The sequence below is a fragment of the Theobroma cacao genome, chromosome 4 (genome assembly GCF_053813885.1).
Source record: "Theobroma cacao isolate CCN51 chromosome 4, ASM5381388v1, whole genome shotgun sequence".
In the NCBI taxonomy this organism is placed as follows: Eukaryota; Viridiplantae; Streptophyta; class Magnoliopsida; order Malvales; family Malvaceae; genus Theobroma; species Theobroma cacao.
In genome coordinates, this window is record NC_142642.1 from 31724652 (window position 1) to 31750743 (window position 26092).

At 33.9% G+C, this 26092-nt stretch overlaps 4 protein-coding genes and 1 long non-coding RNA gene across 7 annotated transcripts; 3 read left to right on the plus strand and 2 right to left on the minus strand.

Annotated features, from left to right (window-relative positions):
- Positions 1-565: 565 nt before the first annotated feature.
- Positions 566-1438, minus strand: LOC18602208 (transmembrane protein, putative (Protein of unknown function, DUF599)). Its single transcript, XM_007033453.3, has 2 exons — positions 1249-1438; positions 566-1146 (listed from the first exon to the last, which is right to left on the minus strand). Exons 1-2 carry the CDS (start codon positions 1411-1413, stop codon positions 628-630), a joined length of 684 nt encoding a protein of 227 aa, XP_007033515.3. The 5' UTR covers positions 1414-1438; the 3' UTR covers positions 566-627.
- A 5739-nt stretch (positions 1439-7177) lies between these two features.
- On the plus strand, positions 7178-12511 carry LOC18602209 (uncharacterized). The gene is made up of 5 exons (XM_018120107.2): positions 7178-7542; positions 7866-8799; positions 9316-9411; positions 11170-11306; positions 12130-12511. The coding sequence occupies exons 1-5, from the start codon at positions 7298-7300 to the stop codon at positions 12263-12265; spliced, it is 1548 nt and encodes a 515-aa protein (XP_017975596.1). The 5' UTR covers positions 7178-7297; the 3' UTR covers positions 12266-12511.
- Positions 12512-12821: 310 nt separating this feature from the next.
- Positions 12822-14864, plus strand: LOC18602210 (uncharacterized). 2 transcript variants are annotated; one of them, XR_001927349.2, is made up of 3 exons: positions 12822-13060; positions 13165-13422; positions 14537-14864. It is a non-coding gene; the product is annotated as an uncharacterized LOC18602210 (long non-coding RNA). The 2 variants fall into 2 exon arrangements; XR_016025853.1 differs by having other exon boundaries at positions 12823-13060; positions 13165-13380.
- A 1585-nt stretch (positions 14865-16449) lies between these two features.
- On the plus strand, positions 16450-22815 carry LOC18602211 (vacuolar-sorting receptor 1-like). Its single transcript, XM_007033460.3, has 12 exons — positions 16450-17064; positions 17480-18172; positions 18798-18886; positions 18991-19060; positions 19146-19229; positions 19606-19682; positions 19755-19836; positions 20005-20087; positions 20182-20248; positions 20945-21073; positions 21366-21472; positions 22174-22815. The coding sequence occupies exons 1-12, from the start codon at positions 16770-16772 to the stop codon at positions 22261-22263; spliced, it is 1866 nt and encodes a 621-aa protein (XP_007033522.3). The 5' UTR covers positions 16450-16769; the 3' UTR covers positions 22264-22815.
- A 180-nt stretch (positions 22816-22995) lies between these two features.
- On the minus strand, positions 22996-25784 carry LOC18602212 (Transmembrane proteins 14C). 2 transcript variants are annotated; one of them, XM_088805474.1, is made up of 7 exons: positions 25403-25784; positions 24848-25241; positions 24570-24737; positions 24423-24469; positions 24283-24320; positions 23848-23940; positions 22996-23292 (listed from the first exon to the last, which is right to left on the minus strand). In XM_088805474.1, exons 1-6 carry the CDS (start codon positions 25658-25660, stop codon positions 23862-23864), a joined length of 984 nt encoding a protein of 327 aa, XP_088661600.1. In that variant the 5' UTR covers positions 25661-25784; the 3' UTR covers positions 22996-23292; positions 23848-23861. The 2 variants fall into 2 exon arrangements, with proteins under 2 accessions (XP_088661600.1, XP_007033524.3); XM_007033462.3 differs by having other exon boundaries at positions 24848-25244; positions 25403-25782.
- Between the last annotated feature and the right edge of the window lie 308 nt (positions 25785-26092).

Sequence of the window (26092 nt, forward strand, 5' to 3'; positions counted from 1 at the left end):
ATAAATATATAAATGATGGGAGGAAGAGTTTTTAATTTTATATTTTTTCATTGATAGTGTTTAATTTTACTATATGTTTGAATACGGAAATAATATATTTTATATTGCAAACATCGAGTAGACCCTCCACAAAAATTTACTCATGAGACAGAGAAGGAGGCAAAAATTTATTCACCGTCGGTAGTACAATTCTGGCTTTTACCAACACGAAATAGAGACGCAAAAACCATCCCACTTAAATTCCTTCACTCCATGATTTTCAAAGAAAAACAATGCCCTCTCCCTACGTTGAGGCTTTGTACCTATCACCAGACACATGTTAATTCTTTAATCCTGTTTGAGAAATCACACTGTTATTGTACATAGAATAATAATTATAAAATTAATTAATGATAATATTCCCTTAAAAATTCTATAGATTATTTATTTAAGCAGCCTAATAAACTTATATTTCGCTTAGCATAATAAATCAGGTTCATGATCGACTAGGTGCACCGCTCTTGGTGCCCTTTGTGCATTTCAATGCTTCTTCTAATAATTTGTAATATTGTTTTTCAAGTACTAATTAATGAACTATAGTCTATATTAATTAATGATATGTATACAACACATATGTAATTTTCAAGGCTAGAGTGTTTGGACATTCGGATTGCATTTGAACTTGCCAGCAACCGCAAAGTCAAGTTCATACAACGCCCAAACCAATGCTGCCGAGGACACAGCCACTGGCAACGGCCCAAACATCCACAACAACAAAGGAAATGAAATGCAGAGCACACGGTTTCCGATGACAGCCAAAGCGAACCCTCGTTCGAATATCGTTTGTGTGTAGGCAGGAGAAGATGAGAACTCGTCATAGGAAGCATTTATCAAGAAATTGGCATCAATCAGGTATCCGAGGGCCATGGAGCTGCATAAGAAGCTAACCAACAGAAACAGTGATGCCGAACCATACTTTAGAGGATAGATCCTAGCAGAATGTGACCCGAAAACCTCACTGTTAAAAAGACGGCTGGCATTGTATGTGTTGTTGGTCAAAGCAGCCAATGATAAGTTAACCAGAATGGCTATTGAAGCAGTGAGGATGGTGGTCATTAGAGTGTTTCTCAAGCTTTGGACTGCCAACATACCCTTCTTATCATCACCCTGCAATCATGCATGTATAGGGGAGTCAACATGCTAGGGTTACTAATTATAAAAGAGATTCATTAATTCTATATATCGTTGGTAAAAATATCCCAAATTTACCTGTTTTATGTCTCCAAACCATGCTTTCCTCCTCAATTTGTCAACTCCAAATTTGGTACTGGAAGGTTTTTGCCTGAAGCTCTGCCAAAGATAGGCATGGTAACCAAATGTGAGGAAGAGACTCGAGGGAATCAAAAAAGAGTCTAGATACAGGATGAATCCCATTTTTCAGTAGAATGTAGGAATTAAGCTACGGTTGGTAGCCATATATATAGACTATTTATGAGGAGGCTAGCTGGACAGCAACTTCTCTTTCATCTAAGGCCATGAACTGACAGTGGAATTTAGGTCGCGATGTAATGGAATTGCATCATCCTTCCGCAGTGGGTGGGCTTAATTTATTAATTATGGAGTACATGTCAACGGACATTTAGTATGAGACGTGCGAGAGACCCAAGGAACCTTTTTCTTAAGGGTAGGTTTTAGTGGCATGTCCACTAATAGCAAACTAAGTTACCGAAAGTCCCATGCACATCGTTCGTGTCAAAATATGCTTTGACTTGGCCGTACCCGACAAATTAAGGCAAAAATATCTCTTAGTTTTTTTTTCAAAAAATAAAATTTATACAAAAAGCTTTTTTTATTTTTCTTTTAGAGAAGGATTCAAATCCAAATTCTATTGTTGTAAGCTTATATGTTCATTTGCAATGAAGAAAGTAATATCCCGATTGATGAAAACTTCCTTGGATACTAAGCAAGGCTGCATCTGTCAATTTAAAGTATAATTAAAAATATGTACAATTAGAAATATATTTATGTATTGCACACCAAAATAATAATACATGTTGTAATAATTGTGTTTATTACATTTTTTATTGGTCAAAAGATCTATCTGGTCTCTATACTCTTTAATTTTATCCAATTTAGTTCTTATACTCAAAATTGAAACAATTTAATCCATTATTTTGGGAATTGCTTTAATTTAGTCTTTTTCTCTAATGACATCCAATTTTGTCATTAAAAGAGATGGTTTCAGCACTGACGTGGCAAATTTTGATAACGTGGTGTTGAGATGATGATGTGGCATGCAACATGGCACCGACGTGATGACGTGACAATGGCACATGTCACTAATATGACGACATGGCAAATGCTAACATGGCACTGACACGCTGACATATTAGTGCCACATGGTAGATTAAAAAATTTTCAAAACAAAATTTTTGCCACATCGTATGAATTAAATTGAACAAAAATATATAGTATAGAGACTAAATTGAACAAAATTGAGATATTGAGAGACTAAATTGAAAAAATTATATGAAAAATATAAATCTTTAAGTAAATTATTAATATACTTATTAGTAAACCAAATATTTAAGTGTAAAAGATTATGACGTTAAAAAATATATATAAATATTTTCTTGCTTAATTATTTGATTCTAGAATATGTACATTAATTTATTTATTTTACAAAAATTAAGTTTGAATTCTCCTTTTATAAAAAAAAATTTCATACCTAAAGTCAAATTTAGATGAATAACTTGTATTACGTTAAAACAAAGTAATATAAAAAAACTAAATAAATTCTTTTTTCTTCTATTTACAATAGTGTAAAAATTTAAAATTTATTTAACTTAGTTTTTAACTTGAGCTGAACTAAAATTAGCAAAATAGGTTGATTTGGTTTTTTCTTTTGAAAATAACTCCTTATTTTGATTCCAACTTAAGCAGGTTAGAACGAGGAATTCTTTTTAAAAGAAAAAACCAAATCAACCTATTTCACTAATTTGAACTCAACTTAAGTTAAAAACTAAGTTAACTAAATTTCAAAGTTTTATACTATTATAAATAGAAGAAAAAAGAATTTATTTGGTCTTTTAGATATTATTTTATTTAAACGTAATACAAGTTATTAATCTAAATTTGACTTCAGATATGAAATTTAAAAAAAAAAATTCTATAGAATGAGAATTCAAATTTAATTTTTATAAAAAAAATTAATATACATATTTTAGAATTAAATAATCAAGTAAGAAAATATTTATATATATTTTTTAACACTATAAATCTTTTACACTTAAATATTTGGCTTATTAATAAGTATATCAATAATCTACTTAAAGATTTGTACTTTTCAAATATTTTTTTCAATTTAGTCCCTCAACACATCAATTTTGTTCAATTTAATCCATGTATTATATATTTTTGTTCAATTTAGTCCTTATTATGTGGTAGAAATTTCTTTTTTGAAAATTTTTTTGATCTGCCATGTGGCATTGACATGTCAACAGTATTGCCACATCATTATATTCGTGCCATGTGGCATTGCCATGTCATCATGTCAGTGCCACGTGACATGCCATATCATCATCTCAACGTCACATAATCAAAATGTGCCACGTACGCGCTAACGTCATCCTAGTTAATGGTAAAATTAGATGTCATTAAGGGAAATGACTAAATTGAAGCAATTCTTAAAATTAAGGGACTAAATTGCTTCGATTTTAAGTACATGGATTAAATTGGACAAAATTAAAGAGTACAGAGACTGGATAAGTCTTTTAACCTTTTTTTATTCTATAACTTTTGATAGGTAAGGACTAAAACAAGTCTATGTACTAAAAATTACATATTACAAAATGTTATAGTCGGTAGTAGAAAATGTAAAGCAATATTACGATAATTTATAATTTTATATATTGATTGTTAAGCAAGGCTGCATTTATCAATTTAAAGTACAACTAGAATTGTTAAGCAAGGCTGCATTTATCAATTTAAAGTACAACTAGAAATATATTCGTGCGTTGCACATGGAGACACTAATATATATTGTAATAGTTGTGTTTATTATATTTTTCATTCTATAACTTTTTGTAGGTGAGGACTAAAGTAAGTCCATGTCTTAAAAAAAAACATATTACAAAATGTTATAGTCGGTAGTAGAAAATGTAAAGCAATATTACGATAATTTATAAGTTTATATATTGATTGTTAAGTAAGGCTACATCTGTCAATTTAAAGTACAACCTGAAATATATCCGTGCGCTGTACACGGAGACAATAATACATATTGTAATAGTTGTGTTTATTATATTTTTCATTTTATAATTTTTTGTAGATGAGAACTAAAGCAAGTCTATGTACTAAAAATTACATATTACAAAATATTATAGTCAATAGTATAGAAAATGTAAAACAATATTATAATAATTTATAATTTTATATATTGATTGTTAGCTTAGTTACAAAAAGCGATGTCCGTAAATAAAAGCTAGTATAAAGCTTTGGCAAAGCTCCACAAAAGATGCACTGTTTTGTGTCTTTTTGAGGTAATGTGTTAATGTTCTGTCAATATTCTAAATATATATAAAAAATATAGTGATAGTGTGCAATAAAACATAAAATTTCGTGACTAAACAATTATTTAAAATTAATAGTAACTAATATTAGGCTTGGAACCATAGAACTTCAGATCAAGGATATTGGGTATTTTGTTGAAATCATAGCACTACAAAATAGGATATCATGCATTATAATTGCAACTATAAGACCTCAAATCAAGGATATCAAGTGTTATACTTGGAAATGTAGCATTACAAATTAAAAATATAATTAAGCAGTATCAAAGATATCATCTATTATGCTTGGAACCATAGTACCCCAGATTAAAGATATCAAGTATTAAGCTTGGAAGCGTAGCACTACATCTCAAGGATATCAAGTATAATGATTTGAACTGTATCACTATAGATCAAGAATATCAAGCATTATACTTCGTACCATAACACTCTATATTATGGATATTATATATTATGCTTGGAATTGTAATACTAAATATCAAGGATATTTAGTGAATATCAAGTAGATATCATGACATAGCACTTCATGAACGATGACACAATACATAAACAATTTCGCTTAAATTAAAGCATATCCATCATATGGCTGTCCTGCAATATGCTATTGAAAGTTACTGCACACGCATGTTATTATGTTTTTATGTTACTCAAGATTCAAAATTAGTTAATATTTAAAGCAAAAGCAACCTCAGTGAACTGTTTTCCCGTAGTTAGTAAATTTTTAATACTGAAATGAACAAAATCTAGACAAATCTTTCTTGCTTGTGATCCACATGATTTTAAAATCTTTAAGAATTTTACTTAAAATAGGTTACAAAAATAATCTTCTTATATATTTTTATTGACATATTTGAGAAGCTTAAATTGTAAATGCTTGCATGTAAATACTGATTCATACAAAATTTGACACAAGTAATAATCTTGTACTCCGTTTATACCAATAGTTTATGATAAAAAAATTGAAAATTTTATATGTGCAGCTTATCAAATATTTTACCTAATAAAAGCATTAAACCCAAGAAAGAGAAGAAGAAAATTGTAGAAAAAGAAAGAACAACAAAAAAAATAAAAAAAATTAAAACAAATTATAAATCCAAAAATGCTCTTAAAAGAAAAAAAAAGGATCAGAGATTTAAAAAACCAAAACAATCCTCCAAATGAAACAAAAACAAAAAAAAAACTTCTCTCCCAACTCAATCAATTGATTTTCTCATGATAATGAATAGGACATGATACGTGACCATCAATTAAACTTTTCAAGGGACATATTTAGTATATAAGCATAAATAGATATGGCTCACAATGTAGCAAACAATTGGTTTAGTGGGCCCATTTCCTTGCACTAGCCTGCAAGCAAAGTTCCTCCCAATCCAATTACAGGCCATTTGTCATCCAATTGGGAAACCAAATGGTGTCCACTTGAAGCCCTCAGCCCTCAAGAGAGACTTTTAATATATAAATATAAATAATTAACAAATTCTTAATAAGATATGATACAAAATTGACGGCTTAGGTTGTATTGTACTTGTTTTTGGCCTTTTGTGCTATGAGTTTTTCTAAGGGAAGTGCCAAAATGTGACTGCAATAGTGAACTAATAAGAAATTGGTAAAGACAAAATCCTAATCAGCCGTCCAAGCAACGTATGATAAATGGGTTTACTTTTGGAAAAAGAAAAATATATATTATAACAATTATTGTTTCATTGCAGACAAGGACGTGAACCTGACATATGAGCATAATGGATTAATTAATAATTAATTAATTATGATCGTGTAATATATTTATTACGGTTTTAAATTATGATAAGTGTAATACTCGGTGATCCTCTTAATATTTTGAGTAAAAAACTTTTCTTTTTAGTTTTAATCAAAAGTATATGAAAATTTATTAATTTTTGAAATAAACACTTCATTTTAAGAGTACAAACACCCTTAATGATAATTATTAAAAAACTAAAATATTTTTTTTCTTTATTAATTTAAAAAATTATTATTATCTTAAGAGCATAGGTCGGTGTTCTCTTTTCTTTGGGAGTTGGAAAGCACCAATCGATGCTTTTTTTCATTTTATATTTAAAATATAATAATAATTTTTTAAATTAATATAAAAAAAATGATATTTTAATTTTTTTATAATTTTTGTTAATAATGTTTGCACTGTTGAGATGAAGTGTTTATTTCAAAAATCAATAGATCTTTATATAATTTTGATTAAAATTTAAAAAAGTAAGGATATTTTACCTTAATAGTTTTAATGGATTCAAAGTTTCGAGATTCAGTTAATTATATCTTTAATTTTATTTTTATTATTATTATTACTCCTGTTTAATTTTTGGATCCATGTATAAGCTAGGGTTTGGGTTGAAAGACGAAAAACTCAAATGTGTGAAAATGGAGTCATCCGCATGAATGATTTAGTTGATCGAGCCCAATTGAGTAAGGGCGAAGGTGATAATGAGAAACGCGGCTGTGAGCCGTGGGGGGTGCTGAATGGGCTCGAGTAAGCCCACATGGAAATATCAGGAAGCAACGGTAATGATGTTGGGCCGACGAGTAATTAGGAAACGGAAAAGAAGATGCCCAGTCGCTGTCAACGCTTCTTTCTTAGACTTCTTGGCGTTGGTTAGGACTAGTACAGGTCTCTGTGTTGCCTGTTACCCGTTGCCTGTTGCTCTTTCTTTACCAATTTCCAAAAACCAACAGCTTCTGACCAAAAGAAGAGGAGCCCTCAACGAAGACTGCTGAAGATGAAGCAGAGAGATTTTCATAGGGGAAGGATTAAGATTATTACTATGTTTATGTTGGCTGGTTTGTTTCTTGGCTTTCCAAATGCTGATGCTTCCATTCATGAGTACAGAATGGAAGCTTTTAGTCCAAGATCAGACGCATTCTTCTTCCATGGAGGCAGTGAAGGCCTCTATGCTTCCAAGCTCCATGAACCCACTAGCGCTTCTGAAACCAAACAATCTCTCAAGGGAAAGTCCAGCATCAGGTACTTCAAAAAAATTTTCTTAACTTTCTTCATTTGGACTTTGCTTGTTGCGTTGAGTTTCATGGGAATAAGCATCTCTTTGTAATTTATATGCTGTTGGTTTGTGTCGCTTTCACACGATGAATCCTTATCATCATTCCCCAGAACACTATTATACTACTTGCATTCAAAACCCTAACTACTGTTTAGTTATAATTTTGATCGATCATGTTTAATTTTAACTGACTGAACAAGGACGCTGCGATGCCATAACTACTCTACTCCAATTGTCTGTTAAAATTTAGCAATGGTTATTGATGTCAGTCTCCCTGTTGGAATTTCAGTTTTGACTCGGTCACCTTTGTGAGGCCGAAAGAGATGGCTAATAAGCACAACGAGATGCAGCAGAACACTGGATTAGTGGAAGCAATCATACTTGAGGTTAAAGATAGAGAAAAGATTGGAGGGTCCTCTTTAAAGTCTGATATCATTTGCTGCAACAAATACCATTCCGAACAAGGGGTCTGCAAAGTTGGTGAGGTTATCATCCATAATAACCCAGACAACCCCGGGTGGCCAAAACGCATTAAGACCTTTTTTCAAGGGAACAATGAAGAAGTTAAAATGGAGCTCGAAAATGTCGAAATAAACAGCACTGGGATGTACTACCTCTATTTCATGTTTTGCGATCCGCAACTCAAGGGTACTCTTATTAAAGGAAGGACTGTGTGGAAGAACCCCAATGGTTATTTACCTGGGAAGATGGCTCCTTTGATGACATTTTTTGGTGTGATGTCTTTGGCTTACCTTGTACTAGGCCTTGGCTGGTTTTTAAGGTTTGTTCAGTTCTGGAAGGATATCATTCATTTGCACTACCATATCACGCTGGTGATTGCTCTTGGAATGTGTGAAATGGCTGTTTGGTACTTTGAATATTCTAATTTCAATTCAACTGGGAGCAGACCAATGGGTATTACATTGTGGGCAGTGACCTTTGGCTCTGTTAAGAAGACTCTATCTCGCCTTCTTCTTTTGGTGGTTTCCATGGGCTTTGGTGTCGTCAGGCCAACCTTAGGTGGCTTAACATCAAAAGTGCTTCTGCTTGGTTTGGTATATTTTATTGCGACAGATGCACTTGAGCTGGTAGAACATTTGGGGAACATTAATGACTTTTCTGGGAAAGCAAAGTTATTTTTGGTTCTACCTGTAGCTTTTTTGGATGCTTGTTTTATTCTATGGATTTTCTCATCACTATCAAAAACTTTAGAGAAACTTCAGGTAAGACTCTTTCCACTTAAAACTGTAATTAGAGATGCATAGAAGATAGATGGAAAGGAATCTGAGATTGATAGACAATGTATGTATCAGCTAACATGGCATGAAGCTATTAGCTCAATTAGAAATCAAATTCACCAACCCTTGCTTCTGGATTTATATGGAATTAGTTACATAAATCTGTTTTCTCCATTCTGCTCAGTCTTGGGGTATGTTTAAATGATCGTCTTTCGTTGCTAATTTTCCTGTCTTAACTTTTAGTTTATACCTGCTAACCTTATTTCATTGATCATTCATATAATGTAAAGGTGGAGATGGAAAATGGACACATTATCTAAAACTAAACAGGCCTTTAGATCCTTGATCTTCCTGGCAGCAGTAGGCTCTGTATATACAAATAGGACATGATTTTCTTGTGAAACTTTTAGTTATTCATACCAAGAATCTTATCTTATTTGCAACAACTTTTAAAATGATCCATTTGTTTCCAATTTTGTTCCTGTTGTTTCTTGATTGTAGATGAGGAGAAACTTGGCAAAACTGGAGTTGTACCGCAAGTTTACTAATGCCCTTGCAGTGTCTGTGTTGCTCTCTATTGCTTGGATCGGCTTTGAGGTAGTACAAGTTCTTCTATCCATTAAAAAGTTATTTAGGTCGCTTGCTACATGTAATCTTTGAGAGCCAGTTGGCATCACACTTCCTAGGTATTTGGAAACTGGGAGATGCCTAAGAACAAAATACACCCATGTGTGGTATAACATATAAACATTCTTGGTAATCTTTCAATAAACATTCCTGGGAAAAGGATGCTAGACCATGAATGTTTTTGGTAGTTTGGAATCTTGCACAATATTTCCAACATGCCCGTAGTGTCAACTGGCATGTAACGCTATAAAACATCTATTATCAAATTCATTTTCTACTCCAGCTAGTAATTAATATAATGAATCCATGTTTTATTCAACTTAACTTGGCTCAACTAAACCTTTTGTTTCAAATTAGTTGGGATTGGCTATATTATTCAATATCTTCTTACTGCACAATTGAGGGCCAAAACCTTTGAAAGATTGAACCCGCGTAATGTTCAGTTGGCCTCTACTTCTTTACATTCTTCCTACTTGGATCTAATCACACTTTTGTGCAGAAGCATCCCTAGGTCTACATTGCACATGACTAAACCTTCTAGGTCACCTTTTCCTTGTTTTATTTTCAATAGTGCCGCCTCTACCTTGTTAAAAATATCTTCAGTTCTCAGTCTATCCTTTCTCACATGCTGATGCACCTATGTCAACATTCTTGTCTCAGACACAGTTATTTTGTGGACATTTAACCGCCCAACATTTCATACTATCAACCATAATGGATCTTGTGATCTTCTTCGAAAATATTCCCTCATCTTTGGTAGACTTATTTTCTGGACATGTTGTCTTGTAACTGCCCGATACCCCCCACTGTAAAGCATAACTTGTCTTAGGGCCTTTAATAGAATTGTTGCCTCAACCTAGTTCGTATCTTCTAGTTGTGAAAAACCTACATCACTTTTCTACTTCATCCTGCCTGCTCAATTCCTATGGCTAACATCTTCTTCAAGCTTTCCTTGTGAATCATTGAACCAAGGTACTAAAAACATCAATTTTAGGAATTTCTCGATTTTTTATTGTAGTTCCATCATCCTCTCTTATTTCACCTTTTTAAACTTATGCTCCACATTTATTATGTTTTGATCCTTCTTAATTAAAATCCTCCAGAATCAATCCCTGCCTTAGTCTCATTTACTAATGACATCTGCAAATGCAAAATAATAGGCAACAAGGTATGATATCATGTCCTTGATATAAATCTACTTTAATTTGAAATTTACTATTATTGAGTTTTTTAATCAAGCTCAAGCTTAAGCCTGGCACTTGCTTGGCTCAATTACACCCTATGCATCACATGGGAAACTAAGATGCCCATCTCTCTTGGGTTGAATGACTTTCCTGCAAGATGTGTGCCAAATGCAACAATGGTCTAGAGTGCTTGGGAATTAAAAAAGAGGTCTTGTGTGCCAAATGTGGTACCTGAGATTTATTCTTCAGTCTGGCCAAAAAAAGAATAAATAAAAATTGCTGCTTCAGAATTCCCAGGCATCCAATAAGGATTTAAGATTCTCTGTGTCAAAGATCAGTTAACTGAAGTTTGGAATTTTGTAATGTTCTCTTTCCATCATATTTGTGTATATATTTATCACCTCCACACCCTCTCTCCCTCCAATCCCCAACCCACCCCCAAGCACTGACACCAAAAAAACTCAGAACAAAAACTAAAGCAAAGATAAGAATAAACAAATATAAAGACTTATGATTGAAGCTCCTCTGATTTTTCTTGGCTCAGCTATACTTCAATGCCACTGATCCACTGAGTGAGTTGTGGCAAATTGCATGGATCATCCCAGCGTTCTGGAATATGCTTGCATATTCTCTTTTGGTGGTCATATGTGTTCTGTGGGCTCCTTCACGTAATCCAACCAGGTACTTACATTGATGTTTACTATTTGCAGTTTTTGTGTTTCTGTAATTTATAGTTTACACTTAAATTTCCTGTCAAATATCTCATCTGTAAAAAGCAAGTTTTAACTTTCTTGAGTTTAATTGTATAGTTTTGTTGTCAAAATGGTGATAAGTAAGCTTCTTTTGTTTTGTGTAATATTTAAAGCATTCCGAGTTCTATTAATAAATTTTGATAAATTTTTTTTCTGGAACAAAACCAAGCGGTATATGAAGTTGAATTTTTTTACTTTAGTCCAAGTCTAGCATGGATTTTTCTGAGAGGCAGCTCATATTTTCCTGTATCAAATAACAATGCTTATTTAGCCCCCAGAAGTAATGCTGTGTAACCAAGAGTATGCCAATACTTCATTTGAGTATTTGACTCTGAAAGCATACTTGATATTGTTGGATTCTTTTGGTTCATTACCAACGCAACCTTTATGGTTCTAAAGGAGAGCACATACGTGGAAAACCAGTGTGGTGTGAAGGATGATTCCATTTCTGCATCTGTACTTTCTCTTTTACAGTTTCCTGTAACAACAGCACATCAGTAGTTATAGAATATCTTCTGGAACTATTGCAGATATGTAGTTGCAATTTGCAGTCTCCTATACACCAAGAAACAATATGAATATCTTTAAATAGCTAGCTGCAACAGTATGGCTTTCAGTTATTACTTAATTTGACTATACATTTAGTCTATTTTGCTGGCCGACCTGCCATAAGATGTTTGGTTTTGACTTTTATTTAAAGTAGAAGGAAAAAAATAATAACTTTTGGCCGTTAATGTCGTGTGGACTTGTAGATACGCTTACATGGAGGAGATGGATGGGGACTCTGACGAGGAGGGTATTGCATTGACCAGCAATGGTGGGGACATGGCAATGAAACTGGAAAGGCAGGCAATTGGAGATGATCTTGAGGAGGATAAGCGCGAATAGATGATATCTCAATGTATAATATACCAAAATCCCTATTGAAGCTTGATTTGTACACCCAGGAAATATCTGTAAATCTTGCATTACAATCAGAGTTGTATGTATAGAGAACTTGTGACTGAAGCACTTTGAGAAGGCATGAACATAGATATTGCAGTATTACTGTATTAGTGAAATTTTACGTCTGAACTGTAATGGTCTGACCAGCGCTAATTTAAGCAATGAGCAATGCCATCTCCTTCTAACTCATCTTGAGGTTCTCATGTCTCTTTTGGTGTTATAAGATGTTTGTTGAAGCATAGTTATTTAAAGTGCATGCTTCTTTCATCTGCATTTTCAGTTCTTTGCTAGTATTCACCATTGGGCTATGCCGGAAACTATTCAAATCAATAATATTTGTAAAATTAATGAAATATTACTAAATTCCAATAATTTCTTTTTACTGCGTAAAGACATCCTAATAATAATTATAAATAAATTTAAAAATAAATTAAAAAAAAAAAACCCAAAAGCAAAGAGCTGTTAGTATTATTTAAAAAAAAAAGAATTCATGATTATATTATTCACTCCATTCGACTGCTGAAGCAAATCAGGCTTTATGTGAACATAACTCCTTGATAACTTTTGCCTTTTGGGATGGGATAAAAATTTTCCACCTATTCGGATTTCCTTCAACACCTTAATTCCCCACCCCCAACATCCCTCATCTCTTCATTATAAAGCTATTCAGTTTCTTTCTCTGTTTTGGTTTTTATGTAGATCTCTTTGTGGGAAGGCTTTGGCAAAGATAACCGCAAGGTTGGTTCCGTTCGAACTCGTTTCTTGAAGTTAAATTTTGGGTGTAGATTTTTTTTTTTTTGGGTATGGATTATAATTGGTATTTGGTGTATGTGGTTTAACAGCTGAAAGAATATGAGTCGTCATCACCACCACCACCACCACCACCATGGAGACAGTCCTTACGATGATCCATTCTTGAGGTGCTGTTGCTGCCCATGTTTTATAATGTCTTCCATTTTCAGGGGCCTTGGCAGATGCATATTTGTTGCTTGTTATCCCGTTCTCCACTGCTTTGGATTCGACGATGATTGGGCTCACCGCCATCATCACCGTCACAGGCACTTCCCCTGAATTCATGTTTCTCTATTTTCAGTTTTAAGGTCAATTTTCAATGCCTGTTGAAATTTCCTGCTTCATTAGTAATTCCGAATCTTCCGAAATTTTGGGTCGTTTTTGTTTCATACCAGCATGTTATCTACACTTACAAATTGCTTTGGGAATTTGGCAATAGGTATTAATTCATCAAATGGGTTGATAAGTCTTTACAAATACCAGAAGACTTTTGGCATTCATATGAATTAGAATTACTTGGTAGACCTATGAAATTAATTGGCATGCCTTGTTATGAAATTACATTCCATTGGAATTATGAAGTGGTAAAGCATCAAACCCCATTTTATTATATGTATCTGTTGAGAAATATTCCCAAATTGAACGAGAATAGTAGCACTGTAGCAGTGATAATGATGCAATAAAAAGTTGAAAACCCCACCAGTAATCCACTCTCCTCCCCAACAACCCATTTCAAAATGCAATGGAACATTAGAGGATTAACGGGAAGCCTGCAAAACAGCTAAGGATTAGAGAGTTTGTTGTTGCATCATAAATTTTATCAGTATATTCAGTGTTTAACAAGATGTGAGATGCATGGATCACTACCTCCTCCATGCTTTTGGGGTCATTCACCATGAAAGCTAGCTGAAAAGAGAAAGGCAAGCAAGAACCATGGCCTCCAAAAAGTTGGAAACTTATCACAGTTCGCATGGATTTTTACCACTCACTAGGTTCTGATCCAGAGACCAAGCTTTATATCCCCAAATTAAACATCGGTATTCATTTAACAAGTTAGAACAACTAAGTCATGTAAATTGTAGAATGTAAAAAATCCAAAGGATACTTAGTGTTATCGTATTTTATAAATTTCATCTCAAGACTCAAATTCAAGATTTTAAATTGAAATTTCAAATCTTAACCATTTAAGTGTTCTTTAAGTTCATCGAATCACCCTATTAGCTCTCATACTGACAAAATGTGACACTTTACTATTGTTATTATATGGTTTATTCTCTATTGTTTATAGCCTTTTTTTTTATTTATTAATTGAGACCAACCTTTTTTTGGTAGTTGCTTTCTGAGACTAATGAGATAAGCCTTGTACACAAATGTTGCAGATAATGTCTTTTATTATTTTATTTTATATTTATTGCAAAGCAGATATGAATGACCACAAGATGAAGGACAGTTGCTTTTGGCATTTGCTAATAAATAAGATCGTACTCCAAATGTTTGTTGCTGGTGGGCTCAAGGACGGCTTTTTTGTCCTCTTTCATTTTGAGGTGTCAATCTCGCTGGTTTGATATGGACCATGGACTATGGACTATGGACAATGGACGTGTTTTCTTAGGTTTTTTGTTTTTTTTTTCAAAAAGGTTTTAGGATTATTTTTGTTTTTTAATCTATTTAGGCTATCATAAATATTCATTTTTTTCTTATTACCTTTATTTTCAATATATTTTACAAGATAATTAATGCTTGCAATCAAGTATCATATGTCACTTAAAAAATTAGTTAAACTCCATGTAATTGATGAGTTAATTCTTTGTTTATGGCTCTTTTTTTAAAATGAAAAGAAAGTAAAAGGTAAAAAAAATAGAAAATAAAGCAAATTGTCAAAAAAATAAATAAATAAAACGTTAATCAAACAGAACTTTAGCAATTCTTGATTTTTTTTTTGCAAACTTTTCTTTTTTGTGTTTGCAGAAGTAAAATTAGAAATCGTGTTTGATATCAAGAATTAAAAAAAAAAAAAAAGAGAGCAAAGACTGTAAAATTTTTTAAGAATTAAAATTAAAACAACTTTAATGGACAACAAAATGAATTATTTTAATTTTTTACATAAAATAACTAATTTTTGAATTGATATATTATTTAATTGTATGCTAATTTTTTACTTAAAACATGTTCTTCCTTTTTTTAATTTACTGTCTATATTTGTCTTTTGAAATGTTACTTTCTATACTTTCTTGAGAAAGCAAAAAGTACGTAGTAAGAGTAAAATAACTTTCAAAAAAATAATTACCAAGAACCTACTATATGTAGCCTTATTAATATTTGTGATACTAGCATAAACCATAAATGTATGACGAATTAAGTTTGTTTTTTGATTTTGGCTTTTTATAAAATAGTGAATATGTTAAGAGGATAAGAGTTCATAAACAATTAATGTTGATTATTCATTATATCTCCTTGATTCAACTAAATTATACATCTTAGCTTATCCTACTTCTCCTCGAAAGCATCCAAAAATAAGGTCGATTATGTCATTGTACTATGATTTAATTAAATTTTATCAATTTTATTAATATAGGTGACAAAATTTGTCAATTTCATTGTTTTTATAATTATTCGTAAAATTAAAAGTATAATGATAAAATTTAATAAAATTGAAATAAAGTGATAAAATTCAATATTAATTCATAATATAATAAAAAGATTGATTTTATTTTTTAAAATATTGATATTATCTATAAGATTTAAATTCCCCGTCCACTCTTAAATTGCATCATAGGCAGAAAGGAAAAAAAATATTTTATTTTTTATTTTTGCCAGAGAAATAAAAATGAAGTGTGTGTAGGCCTTTAATTTGGGCAGTGCGACGGCGACGCGACGAGTGGGACCATCTCCAATTAACCATGACGTGCTAAAGCCAATCAGGAAAAAGAACACGTGTATTGCATGAAACCTATACCATTTATAATTTATAATTACAATTACAATAAAAGTAGGATAGATTTATAATTTATGATTTATCCCAAAAAGTATCTCTTCATTTATACACTTGTTATGTAAGCAAAATTAAAATTAAAAAATAAATTGCATGTATGAGTTTAGAAAATTAACCGCATATCTATTTAATATTATGGGAAAACTAATTTAATTATTAAATAAATAAATGATAAATTAATTATTTGTGTGAGTAAAATAATAATAAAATAATTTAAAAAATTAGAAATAGAAAAAGTTACTAATTTACGAGGAGAATTCTTAGGCCTTAATCAAAGGCGGTGTAGAATAGATCTCCCCACTTCAAGTAGTATTACTTAAACAATACGGGTCCTGAACTAAATACTAGTTGCTGCTTCTGTTTGTACTGTGCGATATTATATGTAGCGCAATCTTTTTCTCAAACATTGGATTGATCAATTTATACTTTGAAAAAAGCTTACAATTCCAATTCTTTGTTTTGTTGTTTTTCTCCTCGTCATCTTTCTTTCTCTGCAATCGCAGGCGGCAAAAAGGAAAGGAAAATTCAACTTAAGGCCCAGGAAGGGATTGGAAAAATTTTAACCGGCGAAAAAGGTTACTTTTATGCTAAGTTATTGATTTAAAATATTCCCCATCTTGAGTAATCAGAAAATATTTTTTCCTCATTCTGTGTCGAGGAAGGATGAGAGAAAACTTTGGGTTTTTAATTTGTGTGTGGATTTTGTTATGGGGGAATTGCTTGGGGAGGTTTGTGGTGGAGAAGAACAGCTTGAAAGTGACGTCCCCAGAGTCAATCAAGGGAGTTTATGAATGCGCAATTGGGAATTTTGGGGTTCCTCAGTATGGCGGAACCTTGGTCGGTACTGTTGTCTATCCTAAAGCAAATCAAGGCGCATGCAAGATCTTTGATGATTTTGACATCTCCTTCAAATCAAAGCCTGGTGGACTCCCCACTTTTCTCCTTGTTGATCGTGGAGGTCAGCGCCTTTTTCTTTCCTTTTTTTTTGGTTTTCATGATGAAATATTTATTATCATCGTTGATGATCCAGTTCTTTTTACATCATGCTCAACAACTGTTTTGGAAGTAAAATGATTTAATTATGATTTTTTTCTACTTTCTATTTATGTAAACATGATATCATAATTCAATTAAGTTTTCCCTTGTGTTTTGGGGCTGCCAAGTTGGTTTTCTGTTTTAGTATGAGTTTTACGGTATTTAAAAGTCTTAAATATGCTGGCAGTTGGCACTTGTTAAGTTTAGTCTTGCCTACTTTGCTGATTAAAGTTGTAGTCCTAGGTATTTGAGTTATTATTTCCTTGGTTTTAGTTATGCTGTTCTCAACTTGCTTTAAATGCAACTGCTTATCATCTTCACTTTTGCTGTTATGGCAGATTGTTTCTTCACCATGAAGGCTTGGAATGCTCAGAAAGCTGGAGCTGCTGCTATTCTTGTTGCTGATAACAAGGATGAGCCGCTGATTACCATGGATACCCCTGAAGAAGAGGATGCTAGTGCTGAATACGTGCTGAATATCACCATTCCATCAGCCCTCGTTAGTAAATCATTAGGGGACAGTATCAAGAAGGCCCTAAGTCTGGGGGAAATGGTTAATATGAATCTTGACTGGACTGAGTCTCTTCCGCATCCTGATGAGCGGGTTGAGTATGAGTTTTGGACAAATAGCAACGATGAGTGTGGACCAAAGTGTGACAGCCAGATAGAATTTGTCAAGAACTTCAAAGGAGCTGCTCAAATACTTGAGCAGAAAGGGTACACTCAGTTCACCCCACACTATATAACGTGGTATTGCCCTGAAGCTTTTATTTTGAGCAAACAGTGCAAGTCACAGTGTATCAATCACGGGAGGTACTGTGCTCCGGATCCTGAGCAAGACTTTAGCAAAGGATATGATGGTAAAGATGTCGTGGTTCAAAATCTTCGCCAAGCTTGCCTTTTCAAAGTTGCTAATGAAAGTGGAAAGCCATGGCTTTGGTGGGATTATGTTACAGACTTTGCCATCCGCTGCCCAATGAAAGACGAGAAGTACACCAAAGAGTGTGCAGATCAAGTTATCCGGTCTCTTGGTAGGTTAATCCTTTATATATTGCTGCTTTACCCATGTGCTATATTATGTAAGATTTCAGTCTTAAAATGGGTCACACACAATATTGCTGCTGCTTTACTGCTAGTAAGTGTCACATTTTAATTGATTTTTTTTCTTTAAAAATGGAGCATACGACCACTAAATTGGTCCCCGTTTGTTTGGGGTAAACACTAAGTAATTTATTCTTCCAGCTTACTCCCTAGTTTATTAAAGGTTTCCTCTTTCTGCGCATTCTCTCCTGTATGTTTGGGGTAAACTATAAGTAATTTGTTCTTCCTGTTTACTCCCTAGTATATACAAGAGGTTTCCTCTTTCTGAACATTCTCTCCTGTATGTTTACTAAAGTCAGAGAAATTATATAATTTGTTTTAGACTAAGGCGTTTATATACATTTACATGTGCACCTGCGTGTCTGTTTACTATGTATATGCATATAACTCTGCTATTTTATTGGGATCTTGAAAAGCAAAAGTATTCTTATTTGCAGCTGGAAATGTTGATTACTTAAGTCATCTGTTAAGTATAGATGAAAAGCAAGCTTATATCTTTAGATCTGAAGAGTGTACCTATTTTTGGTATATTTATCTTTATTCTCTGCTTTATAGGAGTTGATCTCACTAAAATAGACAAATGTATTGGAGACACTGAGGCTGATGTGGACAACCCAGTTCTTAAAGCTGAACAAGACACACAGGTCAGGCTACTCTAAAACTTTATTGGTTAAAAAAAATACATGAGGCCCATCTTTGTCATACCTTGTCATTAGGGTTCTCATTTGTTTTGTAATTCTGGTTTCAGATTGGCAAAGGCTCCCGTGGAGATGTGACTATACTGCCAACTCTTGTTATAAATAACAGACAGTATAGAGGTTTAAATCAGAATTTGCTGTCATTGCCAATAATCTGATTGCATGAATCACCTTTTGTAACCCAAACCTTTTTTACTGGATTCAGGGAAGTTGGACAGAGCAGCTGTTCTCAAGGCAATTTGTGCAGGTTTTCAAGAGACCACAGAGCCAGCAATTTGTTTAAGTGAAGGTTATCATCTATTGCACTCAATTTACAAGCATTTTTTTCTTGTGCTCTTCTTTAAAACGTATAATTTCTGGTATTCACCAACTTATCACATAGTCAGCAGAGCCCAAGCTCTCCTTTATTTACTAATGCACCAAATGAAAGAGTTACTTAAGTGTTGTTGGGTGGGTAAAATGATTACAGAAACTCTGTCCTTTAGTAGCAGCAGACCCTTTCTCACATATCTTTTCAGTGTTTCTGATGAGCTTCAGTAAAGTAATAGTTATCTCTCACAAAGTTTTTTCCATGCTATTTTATGTAGATACCGATTTTAATTTGTATTTGTGGTAGAGATTACTATAGAGATATTCATTATTTTATTGGAAATTGTCCTTGGCAGATATAGAAACTAATGAGTGCTTAGAAAACAATGGTGGGTGCTGGTGGGACAAGAATGCTAACATTACTGCATGCAGGGTATGTCACTTACATTGTAGATTAACTCTATGTTCAATTTAATTTTCTGCTGATTCACTTTTGTACTTGTAGGATACCTTCCGGGGAAGAGTGTGTGAATGCCCAATAGTTAACGGTGTAAAGTTTTCCGGGGATGGTTACACACATTGTGAAGGTAAATGTTTTTCCTTAGGAAGACGTCCCAGTGTGAAATTGTTGATGGAAATAAATGGTGTTTACACTTAAGGGTTGTAATCAACACTACAACAGAAAGTTGCATTTTATCTTTACAATTCATTATGCTTAGTTCCTATGCTCTAATATCTGCTTTTCTGATTAACAGCTTCTGGGGCTTTGCATTGTGAAATCAACAATGGAGGATGCTGGAGGAAAACACAAGATGGGAGGACATACTCAGCTTGTGTTGTGAGTGCCTCTCGATGTCTGTTTGTCTCTTTCATTCTCTCTCTCTCTCATTTTTCCTGTTTCTTATTTTTTTATTTTTTAATGGATTGTTCAGGATGATCATTCACACGGTTGCAAGTGCCCACCTGGATTCAAGGGTGATGGAGTCAACAGCTGCGAAGGTACTAGGATATCTATACCTGGTTCTTCATTTAATATCATAAAGCGTCATGCTTAACACTGGAAATAGACAGCTTATTGAGCATTTTTTTTTTCTGCTTTTAGTGTATGAGTTCATTTAATATTACGCATGGTGTTTCTCCACTAAATCTGTGAAATTATGATTCATATCTGCTATTTCTACTTTTAGATTTGTGTCTACAACACATCATAAAAGTATCTTATTTAAGTTTTATATATATTGTACTTTCAGAATTATAAGATGCATACTTGGTCTTTAGCCTGTGAAGAAGGATTTCTTCAGTGAAAGATATTTCTAGGAGCAGAAAACTAGGGTCACTAGCATTCTATGGCACAATTTGATGCAATGTTTTAGTTTCAAGGTTTGTTTTAGGGGTCTAAAGTGCTTTGATAGTAGTATGGTGAAATCTTGAATCATTTCTAGAGGTTTCTGATTTAGGAAGCACTACTGGTAAAAGTTGGAGTCTCGGTGCTTTGTATATGAAAAGGATGAGTGGAGGTTTTTAGAACTGAATAAAATATGGATGCTGTATAAACTATCTTGTAATAATCTCTTTTGGGCAACACTTTTAATCAAAAAATGCTTCATAATTACAGCTGCATCAAAGAAGTTTTAAGATTTATACTCAATTATATCTCTGTTGGTGAATCATTCCTCACGTTTGGCTGTCTTCCAGATGTCGATGAGTGCAAGGAGAAGCTGGCTTGCCAATGTCGTGAGTGCAAATGCAAAAATACCTGGGGCAGTTATGAGTGCAGCTGTAGTGGTGGTTCATTGTACATGCGAGAGCATGACACATGCATTGGTGAGTATTTTTGGGGCCTGCTTTGATAATTAAATAGACAGCATTTTATGCCCTCTAAGTCTTCGTAGAATGATCTCAGTTGTCTGTAAAATCTTTTCTACAATGTGTTCCCTCATCTTGAACTGTGGTAGAAAATGCTGGTACTATATCAGATTAAGCTAATTATCCACTAAATTTGCTTGATTTTGGAGTTCGGCAAATTGTGTTTAGTGATATTTAGAATCTCAAGACTCCTATAATGCAATATTTATTCACTACGGCTAATGTTTTTTATTGCTTGCAAAATATACAGGTAAGGAGGCTAGCACAAAGGTAAGCTGGGGCTATGTTTGGGCAATAATTTTTGGCCTGGTTGCTGCTGGTGCTGCAGGATATGCCTTTTACAAATACAGAATCCGGGTAAGATTGTTGTTATACTAATATATTAGGTGATCCTATGTAGTGTCAATAGGTTAGGTCACACTAGAATTAATTGAGGTATACATGATAGGAGGCATCACATGGTTGTGAGATGCCTGGGTTGATGATGATGTGAGCCGACCTTTATAGCCTTAATAGTTCAAATCAAATCAAACCAACTCAAATTGATTGCTTCAGATTTTAGGTTGATCGAATAGTGCACAATTGCAGTTAGAACCCACCAAAAAGACAAATAAAGAGAAGATTGAATATATTTACTAGTGAATTGAGTAGGTTAAATATTTTTAAGGGAGAGTCAAGTAGGGGGAAATTGATTGCTGGTTTCTCAATAAATTGCTTTCAAAGATTTTGATTTGCATGTAGTATTTTACCCCATTTTTTAAAGAAACTGCTTTTGAGTACTCCTAAGTTAAAACGAAAAAGAAAAAGACCAAATTTGGCTAATCAGACATATTTGGGTTAGAAATTTATCTGGAAATTTTTATCAATTAGAGTCCATTATTTAAACCGAAATAATAGTTGGACTAGATACAGCAGAGGGCTGTAATTAAACATAATTTCACTAGCACTTTACCGCTGTTTCTAGTAAGAGGCCTAGATTGTCGAAGAAAGGGAGAAACAGCACATTTTCCTATCAATAATGGTGAACTAATTTTCAGTTGCTCTTGAACTTCATGCAGAGATACATGGATTCAGAGATTCGGGCTATCATGGCGCAATACATGCCATTGGATAATCAACCTAATAATGTTCACCATCCAGATATCTAAAAGCAGCACAATCGCAAACGACTGCTGAGGGCAAAGGGAACATATTTTCAAAAGCCTAAGGTGTCTGCCTTCCCACACTTTATTAGTAACTATTATTAGGTGCAATGTGTTGAGGCAGTTGCTCTACTTATCCAGTGCGAAGTTGGTTTCTCTTCGACTATGTAAATTTAAATTATAAGGGATGCGGTAATGGACATGGAAAATTTTCAATTTGCACGGCCACAGATCACACGTTTTACTTCTTAGCTTTAAATTCCTTTGGGATTGGCATTTATGCTCGAGTTGCTCCGTCATTTGGCTTTTCTTTGTGGGAGCCTGTTATCTTGAACGGTGAATAGATGAGTATACTTTTACGGCTTAATTAGTCAGATACGTGGAACCAATAAAATTCACATTGGGTGATTTCATTGGGAAATTAGCTTGGAGGAAGTTATGTAATGGCCATTGGTACACGTGTACAAGTATTTGTTATTGACAACGTAACGTAGTATGTCCAATGTAACATACACTAGCGTACTACTTATCAATATACCTTGTCAATGAGTTGAAATATGTTGACTTTTGGAGTCTTGCTGAGGAAATGTAAAAGCCAATTTGGTCTTTGTTAGATCAAAGGCACTTTCTGCAATGCTCCCTTAATACGCGACTTATCAACCTAACTCGTTTGCCAAGCAACTTCACATTCAAAGAAACTGAAAAATCTCATCCGAAGTTCACCTCTATGTACAAGAATTTAACTGGAAAGGAATGGGACACATCATTATTCAAAGCTTCTGATGGACATACGGGAAGAACAAAATAATTTCAACATCATCGCGAATCACTCCACTTGATTCCTTTTAACTACCTCTCATATCATTCATCCTAATGGATTCACACTAATACAAAAACAACAAAGTCTGACAGAGACCTAAAATTTCGTATGCTGACATGCTTCAACAGCATCAAGAGTTTGTTCTTGTATCAATTTTGCTTTCTTTCAGAGCCAACATGATCATCCAGTAGACATATATATAATTTTTGTCCTCCCTGGGTCAAAGGGAAAATTAAACTTCTCAGAAAATGTACCAAGATAACTTGAATATTTCAACGTTGGTATCAGAAAAGAAGTTACCCTACCTGAGAAAGATTAAAACTTAAATATAAAAGAAAGGGAGAGGGAGAAGAGTGATGCCGACAAGGAGCATGGGAGAGTGAGCTGGGGACCTATTGACAGAAGTTTTTCCTTAACACATTCTGTGCGGTTGGTGAAGAACAGAACCTATGTTGTCATGTACAACTTAAGGAGGTAAAAAAGATGCACAAATTTGAAGAATCACAAGTGCACATGATCAAACTAAAACTTGAGTAGACGCCTATTGGTTGGCCCAAGCCTCAACTCCCAACTCAATGTGCAGCAGATTCAAATTTTAAGACAAACAAAAATGAGGTAAACAATAGACAGGTTTCCCAGTTCCCTCCCGATGAACTGGACAGTGTCCATAGATGGGAACAAACCTATTTTACATGTACAATTTTTGGGAAATGAAAGAGAGAGAGAGAGAGAGAGAGAGAGAACTGAAGACACCCATCAATAGAACTAACCTCAAAAGAGCACATCAATCTTCTGTCTGAGGTTCCAAGCCTGGTTTGTCATTTGGTAGAAGCTTATAGATATAGAATGCCACCACTGCACCACTGCATAGAAAGCAAGTTGTAAGACACATTGAACATTTTGTTTACTGCAATGAAAATGCCTTCACAAACTAAAGCTTGATCTCGAAATCCAAATAACAAAAAACGCAAAGAGAAGGAGCTGCTTTACACCTCACAGGGGTGTTCTGAATGCTAAAGTCAAACATGTTATACATATTCATTCCTGCTTCTTTAATGCCAGCATTAACTGAGCCTTTCTCACCCTATTATCATGTTTTTAGAATCAATGTCACACCCTTCTTAGCCGCACAGAAGTTAGAAGCACCCGCTAACTTCCATGTATACACAACAGAAAACTTAAATTGTCAAAAGAATCTTAAGAACCTGACTAAGGTTGTAAGAAATGTGCCCAGAGTTAATCTCTGCAAAAAGAATAAGAACCACAGAAGATAAACAAAATCAGCTTGAGAAGAATCAATGGGAATTTAAAAATAAGAGAAACAAAGGTTACTAAAAATCCTCACCCGAACCAGCATGCTTAACTCCCTCAAAAATATTATAGAGGCGATGACTGCAGAAAACATAAGCCAGTTAAAATGCTATTATAAAAATATAATAGTATCACCCAATTCAAAATGTAAAAGTTTGCAAATTAAGGAAAATGTAGCAACCTGATTGTCCTTTGGTGGCAAGAGCAGAAGACTCTCCTTTTTTATATGATTTTAAACTTGCTACACTTAATGCCAAAAGAACTCCACCTAGAATCACACCGAACCTAATGGCAGATATGCTCCCCGTCAACATGAAAGAAAGGAATCCCCAGACTGAAAGAATGAAACCTGCGAAACCCAACCCGAAAACAAGAACGAAATCAATTTATTTGTTTAAATATGCAATTAAAAATACAAAATTGAATATGGAAAACAATTCCCATGTAAATACTAAATACCATAAGGTATCCCAACGTGAAAGTCGAGAATTTTGGAAACGTCGTTTAAGTCATCGGCTGTGGAAGAATATGTTTCGACTATTTCTTTGACTTCTTCAGGGGAACGCTCTGCTGCCGTTGAGAGGTAAACTTTTCCTTCTTCACTGATCTCTTTCGCTATTTCGCTCAAATCATTTTTGGCCTTTTCTGCTTGAATTTTAAGCTGCTCCGAAGTTTCCTTCAGAGTAATCAAAGCTTTCTTGGAGTAAATTTCGTATGCTTCTTGGGACACGCTTTGCATCTTCAAAGCTTGTTTTTTGAATGCTTCTAAAGCTTGTTTCCATGCTTCATTTGATTCTTCTTCACTGGCCAATTTCACTTCATCTTTTTCTCTCTCCACTTCTATTTCTGAATGCTTCTACACAAAAAAAAATGAACAAAACTTAAAAACCATTATTATTATTATTATTATTATTATTATTATTATTATTATCAATATTGTTCGCAGCAACAAATGAAATTTTGAATTAAAAAAAAAACTGTAAGCAATAACAAGTCATTTGAATTTCAACTCACGGATTCCTCGTGGGAAGCAGCTGCAAAAGCGACTAAGGATTGGTTGAAAGAAATCCGTCTATCGAATGAGTGAAATCCGAGGGCTAACCCTTTGGGAGCGGCGAGAGAAACTCTGCAAGAAGGAGGAGTGAGCCGCAGAGACGGCGACATACATAGTGCCATTGGAGAAGACGAACCAGAAGCAGAAGCAGTAGCACGAATAAGTCCCTTCAACGGCTCCAAGGCGCAGCTAGGGTTAGGGCTTTTGATCGATAACATTTCCGCTATTACAAATTTCGCAGCAGTGAGCTTCGGGTTTTTTAAATTTTCTTCAAATAACTTTTTTTAAACAGTAAGAAAAGAACGGGCGAACTCCACGAGAAATAAATTACGAGGCGAGATTTATTAGGGATTTATAGGAGTTGGTGGCGATGGAACTTTAAAATAAAAAAATTTAAAAAGAGGTGTCAAAACGCCGTCGCTTAGGTGTCTTCTGTGCTTTTGCCTGGGAAGTTGGAACAAGAAGGTAGGAAACCGTTCGATGCGATGCTTTGGTGACACGTAATGAAGAAAAAGTTTTGAACGAGCGGACCCACAGAATCACGTTGGATTGCAGCGTTGATATGGTACATGGAAACCACATTATTCTCACTGTTCCACTTTTCTTTTCAGTTATGATCATCTCATCATGTGATTATCGACCGTTGGATG

Bases quoted from the DNA above. Each gene is read 5' to 3' on its own strand.
- LOC18602211 (XM_007033460.3), top strand. From the start codon at position 16,770: ATGAGAGAAAACTTTGGGTTTTTAATTTGTGTGTGGATTTTGTTATGG. The intron at 18,173-18,797 runs GTAGGTTAATCC...TCTGCTTTATAG, and splicing joins TCAAGTTATCCGGTCTCTTG to GAGTTGATCTCACTAAAATA. The intron at 21,074-21,365 runs GTGAGTATTTTT...CAAAATATACAG, and splicing joins AGAGCATGACACATGCATTG to GTAAGGAGGCTAGCACAAAG.
- LOC18602209 (XM_018120107.2), top strand. From the start codon at position 7,298: ATGAAGCAGAGAGATTTTCATAGGGGAAGGATTAAGATTATTACTATG. The intron at 9,412-11,169 runs GTAGTACAAGTT...TTCTTGGCTCAG, and splicing joins TTGCTTGGATCGGCTTTGAG to CTATACTTCAATGCCACTGA. The intron at 11,307-12,129 runs GTACTTACATTG...GTGGACTTGTAG, and splicing joins CCTTCACGTAATCCAACCAG to ATACGCTTACATGGAGGAGA.
- LOC18602212 (XM_007033462.3), bottom strand. From the start codon at position 25,660: ATGTTATCGATCAAAAGCCCTAACCCTAGCTGCGCCTTGGAGCCGTTG. The intron at 25,245-25,402 runs GTGAGTTGAAAT...TTTTTTGTGTAG, and splicing joins CTGCTTCCCACGAGGAATCC to AAGCATTCAGAAATAGAAGT. The intron at 24,738-24,847 runs GTATTTAGTATT...TGGGTTTCGCAG, and splicing joins TCACGTTGGGATACCTTATG to GTTTCATTCTTTCAGTCTGG.
- LOC18602208 (XM_007033453.3), bottom strand. From the start codon at position 1,413: ATGGGATTCATCCTGTATCTAGACTCTTTTTTGATTCCCTCGAGTCTC. The intron at 1,147-1,248 runs GTAAATTTGGGA...GCATGATTGCAG, and splicing joins GGTTTGGAGACATAAAACAG to GGTGATGATAAGAAGGGTAT.